The sequence below is a fragment of the Mauremys reevesii genome, linkage group 8, assembly GCF_016161935.1.
Source record: "Mauremys reevesii isolate NIE-2019 linkage group 8, ASM1616193v1, whole genome shotgun sequence".
NCBI classification, from domain to species: Eukaryota; Metazoa; Chordata; order Testudines; family Geoemydidae; genus Mauremys; species Mauremys reevesii.
The window spans coordinates 70,313,846-70,326,184 of NC_052630.1; the positions used below are offsets into that span (position 1 = coordinate 70,313,846).

The 12,339-nt window shown below is 40.7% G+C and overlaps 1 protein-coding gene across 7 annotated transcripts in view; it reads left to right on the top strand.

Moving 5' to 3' along the window:
* The window catches only part of COL11A1 (collagen type XI alpha 1 chain), a 237,297-nt gene that overhangs the window by 139,698 nt on the left and 85,260 nt on the right, over window positions 1–12,339 (top strand). For all 7 annotated transcript variants that reach the window (XM_039483995.1, XM_039483989.1, XM_039483992.1 and 4 more), the window contains 3 exons: window positions 2,133–2,240; window positions 4,266–4,355; window positions 4,649–4,702. In XM_039483995.1, the coding sequence (XP_039339929.1) occupies window positions 2,133–2,240; window positions 4,266–4,355; window positions 4,649–4,702 (252 nt within the window). The remainder of the gene's footprint in view (window positions 1–2,132; window positions 2,241–4,265; window positions 4,356–4,648; window positions 4,703–12,339) is intronic.

Consider the following 12,339-nt stretch of genomic DNA (forward strand, 5'->3'; position numbering starts at 1 on the left):
ATATAATATACACTGATGGACATGTTAACTCCTGCAGTACCCAATTACTTACAGCAAATTTAGCAAAATGTGTTTAAGCAAGAATCAAACTCCACACAAAACAAAGACAATGGGCCTCCACTGTATTTCATCACCTGTACTCATTTCAATGAGTGCAAAGTAGGTGTTCTCCAAGAGTTCAGAATGCAGAATAGGGCCTCTTACTTTGAACTCTTTTTAGAAAGAGCAAATAACATATTGTGTTGTATTATTTTAGACTGAAGCATTTTGATTATTTTATAGGGTTTGGGTGAGGTTTACTTCATGATCTTATTTTATTATACTTATATAGTTACTTCCTTTAAGTGCTCTTCATGACACTAACCCTTCACCTATCCTATTTACCAATAGCCATACAAGAGGTTAGCAAAGGCAAAATTGGAGACAAAGTTAATAGAACACAGGCACTGCCAATCGGAAAAACAAAGCATACTAACTGGAGAGGGGCTTTTAAGAAAAGTTTAAGTATCTCTTACCACAGGCAAATCTATGATGGTTCAGGAGATCCATTATCCATGTACTGCAGAACCCCTGTAAAAGAGAAACCCAACGCCCGACTTAAGAGAGATTTTCCAGAAAGAATATTAAATTCACCCAGGGGATTACAGAGGTTTAACTTTGTTAATCATTTAAAAAAATAGCATTTTTTCCTGTCCTCCACAGTAATTGACTGGTCCAATAGGTAGAGATATTGTTGAATATATCTTATAACCACCCACTAGTGACATTTGCTGAATAATATATTCCCCATTTACTCATTGACCAGAACCAGAACTAGTATTAACACGTCACAGCATATACTGCCAAGACACAACATTTCCGTAGAAAATGGTTTTACTTTCTAAACTGAGTTTAGGGATTCTTTTTAGAAAAACACAAAGAGGGGAGGGCAGAAAGTTCCATTAGAGATACAAATTATGTAGCTTTAACTAAATCTTTTAGAAACAGACCTTTTTGTAGTACTCTCTGGTTAATTACAGGTGACATCTGAGTCTGTTTGATGCAACAATTCTCTTCTGTTCCATCACTTCAATTAATCAAAACAGCATGTGTTTTACTGAGTGTGATTTTTGCTCCTTTGTTTAATTTCAAAGATAACTATTCAGTCATAGGCAAATATTTCCTGGGCCTACTGTTATTTTCAGGACTGATACTGCTTGCATTTGGTTTCCATATGGATCTTTTCACACTTGCTTAAGTGTTAGCATCCACTGTCACAACCCGTACTAACAGAAAATGCACTTCTTGGGGCATAAATTGTGCCATATGTTGTATTATCTAGTACACCAAAGTAACATTGTGAATCAATTAAAAATGATAATTACAATGTTTAGAAATCAGAATTATAAAACCCTTCTGAAAATTATTACTGCCTACTCTCACCCTTACCTTAGAATCAATACTGATTCGCAGAGATTCTCTCTCTCTCTCTCTCTCTCTCTCTCTCTCATTATACTTTGGAATTGAGCACCAATAGGCAACCGAACACCTATGTTATGATGTCTGGCAAACTTTCATTCTTCTCAAAAGCACTTGTCATGAATACAGTATTGTAACTCATCACCACTTAAATACAAGTGCAAAAAAGCCAGTGGATTAAGTCTTTGATCCCTGCATCTGCCTTTCTGGGGCCCTTGCATTCTCTCCATGGGGGGTTTCAGTGGATCTGCCTAGCCACCCCTCTCCATATTTTTTCCAGGATGATACTACAGAACAGTGCTCCATGGCAGGCAGAGGGTACGAGACCTCTTGTCCTCTCTCCAATGCATCAGAAATGCAGTGGGGTTCAGGCCTTCAGCACTTGGGAAGCAGGGCCATAATTGCAGCCTATGGAAACTCACACATGTATCTGCAGCCAGAAGAGGTTTTGAGCTTTATTATTTAAGGATTAGACTATTTTGTAAACAAATGTCTGCAGGTGAAGGTGAGGATTGCACATTTTCCAGTGGTAACTGTGGTGACATCCCAGATCCTAGGAACAACTGAGGGTAGGAGGAGGGTTGAGAAAAAGTGGGGAACAGGTTGCCCACAAAAAGCCAACCAAACAAAAATTAAATTGGTTAGGGGAACTGAGGTTTAACTTCTGTTCTTAGGGTCCTACTGGTGAGACTGGCCCAATTGGTGAAAGAGGTCACCCTGGTCCTCCAGGCCCACCAGGCGAACAAGGCCTCCCAGGCGCTGCAGGAAAAGAAGGTGCTAAGGTATGTCATGGCTTTTGGAAGGAAGGTGTCACATGGAGATAGATGGGATAATTGTTTAAAATCAGATACTTCTCATAACTGTAGAAAGTATGGAATAAAATAGGCACAAACACATTTTTCCCCAAGGAAGGTCTCTTCAGCAACTTGCCAAAGGCATAAGGGTCTCGCTTCCAACCTGATCGTTTTGCTATTAATTTCAGTGGGAACAAGGATAGCCATTAATTTGTTTAAGACCAGCAGTTTGCATGGAACCTCCCTTTTAGTGTGGAAGATTGTACATAGACAACCTGTTTGCTCAGGTCAAGTTGGAGCTCTGTACTGGAACTCAGGGACATGTCTCTGTGTGGCACTGGCCACATTATAGAATTTCAGTTACTCTTTTGGTGAAAGAGGGAAAAAGAGTTAGAAAAAATATTTACATTGATCAAGAAAATAGTATATGATTTTATTCAATTATTCATTGTAGATAAGAGATTAACTTCCTCCATGAATGTTTCTTTAAAGAAACTATGATAATATTAATAACTGTTTGTTTATATACCATAACTCAGTGTTTCCCAAACTTGGGATGCTGCTTGTGTAGGGAAAGCCCCGGCAGGCCGAGCCAGTTTGTTTACCTGCTGCGTCCACTGGTCCGGCTGATTGCGGCTCCCACTGGCCGCGGTTCGCCGCTCCAGGCCAATGGGAGCTGCAGGAAGTGGTGCAGGCTGAGGGACGTACTGGCCACTGCTTCTTGCAGCCAGGGGCGGCTCTAGGAATCTGGCCGCCCCAAGTAGGGCGGCATGACACAGGGGGCGCGCTGCCGGTTGCCGGTCCCGCGGCTCCGGGGGACCTCTTGCAGACGTGCCTGCGGAGGGTCCGCTGGTCCCGCGGCTCTGGTGGACCTCCCGCTGGCATGACTGCGGAAGGTCTGCTGGAGCTGCCTGCCGCCCTGCCGGCAAAACGCCGCCCCAAGCGCGCGCTTGGCGCGCTGGGGTCTGGAGCCGGCCCTGCCTGCAGCCCCCATTGACCTGGAGAAGTGAACTGTGGCCAGTGGGAGCCGTGATCAGCCGGACCTGCGGATGCGGCAGGTAAACAAACCAGCTCAGCCTGGCCCAGCCTGGCCCGGCCCACCAGGGGCTTTCCCTACACAAGCGGTGTCCCAAGTTTGGGAAACACTGTCATAACTAATATATATTATTGTTTACAATTTGTTGCAATACTGTTGTGCTCACATACTATGGTAAAGAGGGCCATAAAGTACTTAAATAGCTGAATGGAGAGATGGATAAATGGATGGTCCTTTTGGGGGGGGTCACTGATTATAACCAGAGTCTGCTGTTTCATTATACATGCGCTAATTAGTAAGGCTAAAATTTTGTAACAGATATTTTTAGTAAAAGTCACAGACAGGTCATTGGCAATAAAGAAAAATTAATGAAAGCCGTGACCTGTCCCTGACTTTTACTAAAAATATCTGTGACAAAATGGGGATCTGCGGGTCCCCACACCGCCTGCAGCGGGGCGCTACATGGTGGGTAGGAGCTCCAGGGCCCTCTGGTGTCTCTACCAGCTGGGGGCTGTGGGGTATCCCTACCACCTCCAGCTCCAGGGTCCCCCCACCAGCCACAGAGGCCAGGAGCTGTAGGGTGCCCCCACCGCTCATGGCAGCCAAGAGCTGTGGGGTACCTCCACCGCTGAATGCTCTGGCGGCCCACATCATCAGGAGCTCAGAGTTCCCCCCAGCCCAAATAGGCCATGAGCTGCGGGGTTCCCCACTGCCTGCAGCAGACGGGAGCAGCGGAGTCTCCCTACCACCCACAACTCCATGGGGCCCCACCACCTGCCACCTGTGGTGGCTTGGAGTGCCAGAGGCTGCCAGAGGTGGCAGGGTTACCCCGCAGCTCCTAACCACCGTAGGCTGAAGTCATGGAGGTTGCTGGAAGTCACGGATTCTGTGACTTCTGCCACCTTTGTGACTAAAATTGTAGCCTTACTAATTAGTAACTAACATTTGCGGTTTTTGAAACCTCTGCATTTTCATAGGGTGACCCAGGCCCTCAAGGTATCTCTGGAAAAGACGGACCACCGGGTCTTCGTGGTTTCCCAGGAGAAAGAGGCCTTCCAGGAGCTCAGGTACAGTATAAACACTAGCATAGATAACTGTGGGGACAGTGTTTATATAGTATGCTGGAGAACAATGAATTAAGCTGTTACAGGAAGTTTTCCACTGTGCTTGGAAAATGAATGCAATATGAAAATACCAAATGGGCACCCATGAGGGTTAAATTCCAATGGCTATCCATTCACTGGTGGTAATTTATTCAGCAGTGAATTCTTGATTTTTGAATCCTTCATATTAAATATGTTGCAAAATAAAAAACTGTTTAATTTTTCAAATGGAACAACATGCTTCTCTACTTTTTCAGGGTCCAGCTGGTCTGAAAGGAGGAGAAGGCCCACAAGGCCCACCTGGCCCCGTTGTAAGTAACCAGACCAGCATTACGAAAATACAAATAACCTCCATTCTGAGTCTTCACATGCTGTTTTGTTTTCATCAACACAGATTGTAAAACAGTAAGGAAGCTCTGTCATTCACATTAATCAATCAGTTATTGAATGTACTAATGAGCCTACATACATAAGGAATGTATAAGTATCAAAATATCTGAAACCTGCTGCTATCAGTAGGTGCAAAATTGACTAGCTCCTCAGCATTGCCCAGCTAGACTAGTTATAAACAGGCATAAAAAAAATCCTTACCAAGGAAAAGCCACAAACTGTGGATGTAATGGCCAGTCTGGCTGCTGTTACATTCCCTTTGTATAACTCCTGTGCACCACATATTTGACCCCTATAACTTTAATGGATTTTGCTGTGCTATTCAGAATCTCAATTTTCTGTTAAAAGGTTTTAAGCCATTGTTGTGAATCATATTCACTAGTCTTGCTGATTTTTCAGTCTGACCACTTAAACAATAATACCAATATAGATGTGAATTTCCATTCTTCTTAACAAGTTAAGTAGTATTTTTTTTAAATTTTTTTTGTTTTAAATAAGACTGCGAGGAAATTGCAGTCCACAAAGACTAGTAAATGATAACTCCTCCATGCACCCCATGTTTTCTGGCATTTCTACACTGGAATTACATCACATACTGTGTATTTATTTCTCTAATTAACTATTGTACAACTTTTTGTTACTGTCTGAAATAAGAAACATCTGCAGACTATTCTGGCAGATCATGTCCCCTCTCAGTCTTCTCTTTTCCAAACTAAACAAACCCAATTATTTCAGCCTTCCCTCATAGGTCATGTTCTCAAGACCTTTAATCATTCTTGTTGCTCTTCTCTGGACCCTCTCCAATTTCTCCACATCTTTCTTGAAATGCGGTGCCCAGAACTGGACACAATACTCCAGCTGAGGCCTAACCAGCGCAGAGCAGAATGGAAGAATGACTTCTCGTGTCTTACTCACAACACAGCTTTTAATGCATCCCAGAATCATGTTTGCTTTTTTTGCAACAGCATCACACGGTTGACTCATATTTAGCTTGTGGTCCACTATAACCGCTAGATCCCTTTCTGCCGTACTCCTTCTTAGACAGTCTCTTCCCATTCTGTATGTGTAAAACTGATTGTTCCTTCCTAAGTGGAGCACTTTGCATTTGTCTTTATTAAACTTCATCCTGTTTACCTCAGGCCATTTCTCCAATTTGTCCAGATCATTTTGAATTATGACCCTATCCTCCAAAGCATTGCAATCCCTCCCAGTTTGGTATCATCTGCAAACTTAATAAGTGTACTTTCTATGCCAATATCTAAGTCGTTGATGAAGATATTGAAGAGAGCTGGTCCCAAAATAGACCCCTGCGGAACCCCACTTGTTATACCTTTCCAGCAGGATTGGGAACCATTAATAACTACTCTCTAATACGGTTATCCAGCCAGTTATGCACCTACCTTATAGTAGTCCCATCTAAGTTGTATTTGCCTAGTTTATTGATGAGAATATCATGCAAGACCATATCAAATGCCTTACTAAAGTCTAGGTATACCACATCCACCGCTTCTCCCTTAGCCACAAGACTTTTTATCCTATCAGAGAAAGCTATCAGATTTGTTTGACATGATTTGTTCTTTACAAATCCATACTGGCTATTCCCTATCACCTTACCACCTTCCAAGTGTTTGCAGATGATTTCCTTAATTACTTGCTCCATTATCTTCCCTGGCACAGAAGTTAAACTAACTGGTCTGTAGTTTCCTGGGTTGTTTTTATTTCCCTTTTTATAGATGGGCACTATATTTGCCCTTTTCCAGTCTTCTGGCATCTCTCCTGTCTCCCATGATTTTCCAGAGATAATAGCTAGAGGCTCAGATACCTCCTCTATTAGCTCCTTGATTATTCTAGGATGCATTTCATCAGGCCATGGTGACTTGCAGGCATCTAACTTTTCAAAGTGATTTTTAACTTGTTATTTTTTTATTTTATCTTCTAAACCTACCCCCTTCCCATTAGCATTCACTATGTTAGGCATTCCTTTAAACTTCTTGGTGAAGACCGAAACAAAGAAGTCATTAAGCATCTCTGCCATTTCCAAGTTTTCTGTTACTGTTTCTCCCTCCTCACTGAGCAGTGGGCCTACCCTGTCCTTGGTCTTCCTCTTGCTTCTAATTTATTGATAAAAAGTCTTCTTGTTTCCCTTTATTCCCATAGCTAGTTTGAGCTCATTTTGTGCCTTTGCCTTTCTAATCTTGCCCCTGCATTCCTGAGTTGTTTGCCTATATTCATCCTTTGTAATCTGTCCTAGTTTCCATTTTTTATACAACTCCTTTTTATTTTTTAGATCATGCAAGATCTTCTGGTTAAGCCAAGGTGGTCTTTTGCCACATTTTCTATCTTTCCTACCAAGCGGAAAGCTTGCTTTTGGGCCCTTAATAGTGTCCCTTTGGAAAACTGACAACTCTCCTCAGTTGTTTTTGTCATGCTGTCCTTGTATCTCCAAACTGTTCACTGAAATACATGGAAGTTTGGATTGTGCGAGGAATGGAGGAGTAGCATATAAATATAATCTCATAGTTGTTTATTTTAGAACAGTGATGCTCAGTAAAATTATTTAATGATTATTAAACTGTTGTATCACCAAAACCAACTATTGCCATTATGACCTTGTTTACATTGGGCTTTGAAACTTGTAGGACTCTGCCTAAACACAGTGAATCTGGGGTTAAATATGGTTTGACTGGCTAATGTGTAAACCAGTGTAAAATCATTTTCTAAAACCATGTTTATACCTATGACCTAGGTTTTATTTTTCCATTAGACTTATTACCAACCTAGTCATAAAGCAGATTTGCCTGCCTTTCTTTATGACTGTAAAAGTAATGACATTTTACTCAGTCTTCAGAAAGAAGTGGGCCTGTAGAATTTTCCAAGGCCAGTCTAAGGTCAAGAGTTTTTTGTATCCCCAAGTGTTTGTTTTATGTTTAGGCTTTTACTTTCTACTATTGATCTCTCCATCACATCTTGTACTGCTGTTCCTGGGAATTTTGAAATGAAAGGTATTAAAATAGAATACAGACTTTTAAAATAACTTAATTTTCTGCTGTCATTTTTATGCAAGAGCACTCTATAGATGCTAAAGCTGGTCCACTTATGCTCAAATGAGCATCATGCAGTTCTTGACAACCATCTGCTTATTGCACTTCTCTCTCTTTCGATGAGCCCAGGTGGAAAAGTAAATTGACACAAACCCTTTCTGCAATAAAGGAACTGAAAGTATATATGCTTTGACAATAAAGTTCATATATATTCTGACAATTTATATTTTTTTAATGCTTAAAAACAAAACATATAAAGAAAACTCTTGGTTTTGGGATATCCCTAGGTTTGGGAAAGTGCTGCAGTAACATTTTTGTGCGCTAATTCTTTCCTCTAGAATGTCATCAAGAAGTAGCGTGATAGTACTTTAATTTTTAGCTTGCTTTTGATATGTTCAGTTCCTTCTTTCCTTCCCACCATGGTACATAAGCACATTCCTCAAGGAACTGAAACAAAAAAGCCCCAAAATAGGAACCTTACTATTCACCTTGTACAACATCAGCTTTTGCTCACAATAAGTAATATTTAAATTCCTGGTTATATTCACACCATATAATTTCACTACAAATATTTCACCCTTTTCTAATATACACTGAGTTCTTGTAGGTAGACTATTTAAAGAATTCAAAGTTTTGACTACCAAATTTTCAACCATAATCTGAGCAATCTGAAATGGCTGCTAGAGACATTATGATGCAATGGATGTTCTAGAAGGCAGGTAATAGAAGTGGTGATTATGGAGGAACAGGGAAGTCTTTGTCAAAGGTTCGGTTACTTTCTCAGACCTTCAGATGGGTAATCCCTGGCTCTGGAAGGCAGAGACTACCTGAAGCACAAATAGAATCAAACCCCACCCACAGATATCCCAAATATCAGTGAAGGTCCTAAACTTTATTAGACTGATATTGTATCTCTGTAATTATGAATGATGAATTTTGGAATTGGCTGGTAGTTAGAAGATATAAGGATGCACCTGATATCATGGTGCCACATGTATTTATCTCAGGGCCACAATGAGACCTAGAGCTTCAACTCACTGCTGTTTGTGGGAGTTGCAGGGGCAGATCATTGGAATTATACAGCCCTAAAATAATTTCCTACTTATTTTAGGCAATAGAGGCTAAACACACAGTCGGTCATTTTCTGGAGAGGATTAGTAAAAGTGGAATACTTGCTCACCATACAAAATAGGAAGAGGATTAGTCCCTGTGGAGGTCTCTGCCACACCTGCCAACACTGACTGCTCCCAAATAGCTAGAATATACAAAATCATAAACTCTGTACAGCTTCAAGTACACCACAGTGAATGACCATTTCAGAACACATTGCATGCTAATTGCTGTGCTTAGGGTGAACTGGACAAAAGAGAGAGATGCACGAATACTCCATAGCAAGATGTTTTCTTCTTTTTTCCCCACTGTTCTATCTGCTCTCTTTATCTTCTAATTGGTGGTGTTCCTCCTCCCTTTTTCATGCTGCTGCAAGGCATGCTGAATGCTGATGAGAGAAAGCTCTTTGGAAATTCAGGCAGTCATTCCTCATTAGCACATTTGGGTACTGGATGTCTAGGTCATATACTGAACCAGTCAGATATGGGCTACCCAGTTAGTTATGTTGCCAAAGTCAGTGCTATCTGCCTCTATCTGATAATAATTTCAGTCATGAGGCTGCTCATGTTAAATAAATGTGCTAAGAAAAAATATTGTTACTATGACAAAATATGTATACAAGTGCTTTATATTGCATGGCACTTCACAAAAAGAAACAGATAAAGGCACATTCATTAATGAGATTACAGTTCACACACCCATTCAATAAAGGAAAAGGTAAAAGAATGAGTAATGATAAAATGAAAAGAGGTGAGGGTTCAAGGAGATGGGTTTCGAAGGGGATTAAGATGAAGAAGAGTGTGCTTGGTAGGATAATGAGACTATTACATAAAGCAGCAGAATGAAAGAAGAGAAAGGAAGAATGGAAAAGGTGAAGAAGGGAGAATTGGAGAAAGCACAGAGAACTGGAGGAGGAGAAGGTTGATAGATTTGATAAAGACCAGGAAACCATTACAATCATCTAATATGATCCCTGCACAACTTTTAACTTTTATATTTTGCAAAAAACAAACCATATCCAGGATCACATTAGTCACACCCATCTCATATTCTATGCAGAAATAATGTTAGCATCATGGTAAATTGACCACACAAGAGTCAAGAAATTCAGAGCTTATATTCTTAGAGCAATTGTCTTTCTGCCCCATTGTATCCTTCCATTACATATTCACACATGTGCAATAGTATTATACTCTCTATAACCCTGATTCAGCAATCTGTACCTTTTTACTCATGTGCTTAAAGTCCCAATTGATTTAGGTAGGATTTGACTTCATCGGGATTTAAATGTTTCCTTAACATTATGCAAGAATTTGAGTGCTTTGCTGGTTAGGGATGGACTTATGCACATGCCTAAATGCTTTTCTTAATTGGGCCTATGTGTCCATCTATGTAATATCAAGGCTGTAAAAGCAGATTCTTACTTTAACTCTCAGGCACTCATCTCTTGCCTGAGGCTATAATGGAATAATCTCATCTCAGCTTCTTCCCCAGAAAAGTGAGAGGAGGAAACAAAGTCAATATCTTTAGGACACCTATCCCCGCTAATGGGCAGAATCCATACACTGACATGCCTAACTTTTGTGAAATGAAAATCTAGTAAGAGTAGTAAAGATAAATGTATGCAAAATAACTGTAAAAGATGGCTGTGGGGTGGACAGGGTAGAAGAGCTACCAGAATTCCATGAACAGGTTCTATAGATACCAGCACAGTGGCTGCCATCTGGTGTGTTTAAAAAACAAAACAGTTTTTTTCCCCCCAGTAATGTCACAGTCTAGAACTGAGCAGATCTAAATGTGTTTAGATTATGATATCTGACAAGATCACAGACCATAGTGGTATGGCTGCAGGCTAGCGAATGTTTATTGTTATATTCATTGAAGCCTGAGGAATCAAAATAATAGCAGTAGGAATCACATTCAGGTTGCCAGGATAACCATGCAAAGAATCATCATTTGCTCACCTGGCAGGATACAAATGTGTATGATCCCTGTACAAATACTGTCCGAACAATCTTTCAAAATAAAATCTTCTTAAAGACAATATGTAAAAAGATTTGGAGCAGCCACTGTCATCATAGTACCCTGTTCTGCCACCCTTCTCCATATAGACCTTATTGTAACAGTAGTGCCAGAGAAATCAGTAGGTTTTCTTCCGGAGAGAATACCATTCAGCATGGGTAAGAGAAACAGAATTGGACTGACAGAGAAGAAAACAATGTGGAATCACAGGATACCTGTCCAAGAGCTAGCAAGGCTCAGTCGTGCTTAGTTATTAGAATATTGAAAAGATGAGGCATATTCAGAGTATCAAGGCATCCTCCTGGTGCAGTTGCCATAACTTATTCATTCTAGCATGTACCATGGCACTTCCAGTCTCATTAGACCAGGTATGGGAGAATAGCATTTGCTTTAAAGTGTAATAGACCACTGCACAAGAGCCAAGCTAAGAAGTTAAGGAGAGATGCTGTTGTAGCAAAAAGATCTTCAGCAGTCCTCAAGTGAAAGATCTACATTATTTAAAAGATGAAGGGTAAAAAGATGCTGTAGAAGTGTGTGGATATAGCAATTTAAAAGCAGAGGAAAGCTCTATAACTTTTCAGTCTCCAGTAAGTCCGCATTCCCACTCAATATTTTTTTCATTTACAAACTTCAGCATGCAGCTTATTTATCTTCCCTATTAGTATTTTAAGCAAGGCACAGACTTCACAATGCAAGGAGTTATACAAGGATCTCATTGTAATATTTAAAATAAAATCAAAATTTCACAGAGAGAAAGAGAACTCCTAGTCACAAAGTTAGCTTCTATTATTCTATATCCTATTACAAGACACCACAAACCACAGATCAATGAGTTCCATTCAGCTGTATTTACAATGGCTAGACTTGAGGAGTAAAGCTAAGCTCCTATGCTATTCACTGGCAGCAGCTGTTAATTGCTCACCATACCTTCTGAAGGTGTCAAGATAAGGATTTAGGAGCCTCAGTTCAGACTCCTGTTTTAAAAAATCTTAGCCCTGGGTTCTGAAAGCATTTTCTTCATTTTGAGGTAGTTGCGGAGGATGAAATTCATTTCACCTACACTGAGCCAAGCTCTGAGACTGTGGGAGGAGGGGTTAGAGAAGTGAAATTTACCACTCCCAATCCAAGACCCAGAGTGCAAGGTTACTGCGCATCTTCCCACATCTACCATTCAAGTTTATCAGCTAGAATAGAACCCATAGCCCCTCTGCACCAGTTGTATGGGTGTTAGGGCCAATTAATTCATATAAATATGGCTCTGCAGACTTTTCCTCATTGTAGCTTCTCATTCTCCTTATTCAGGGCTGCCATGTTAACCCTTACCCGGGCAAATAGTATATGCACAGGCACATCTTTGAGCTACTTCCATTGAGTTCCCAACCCTA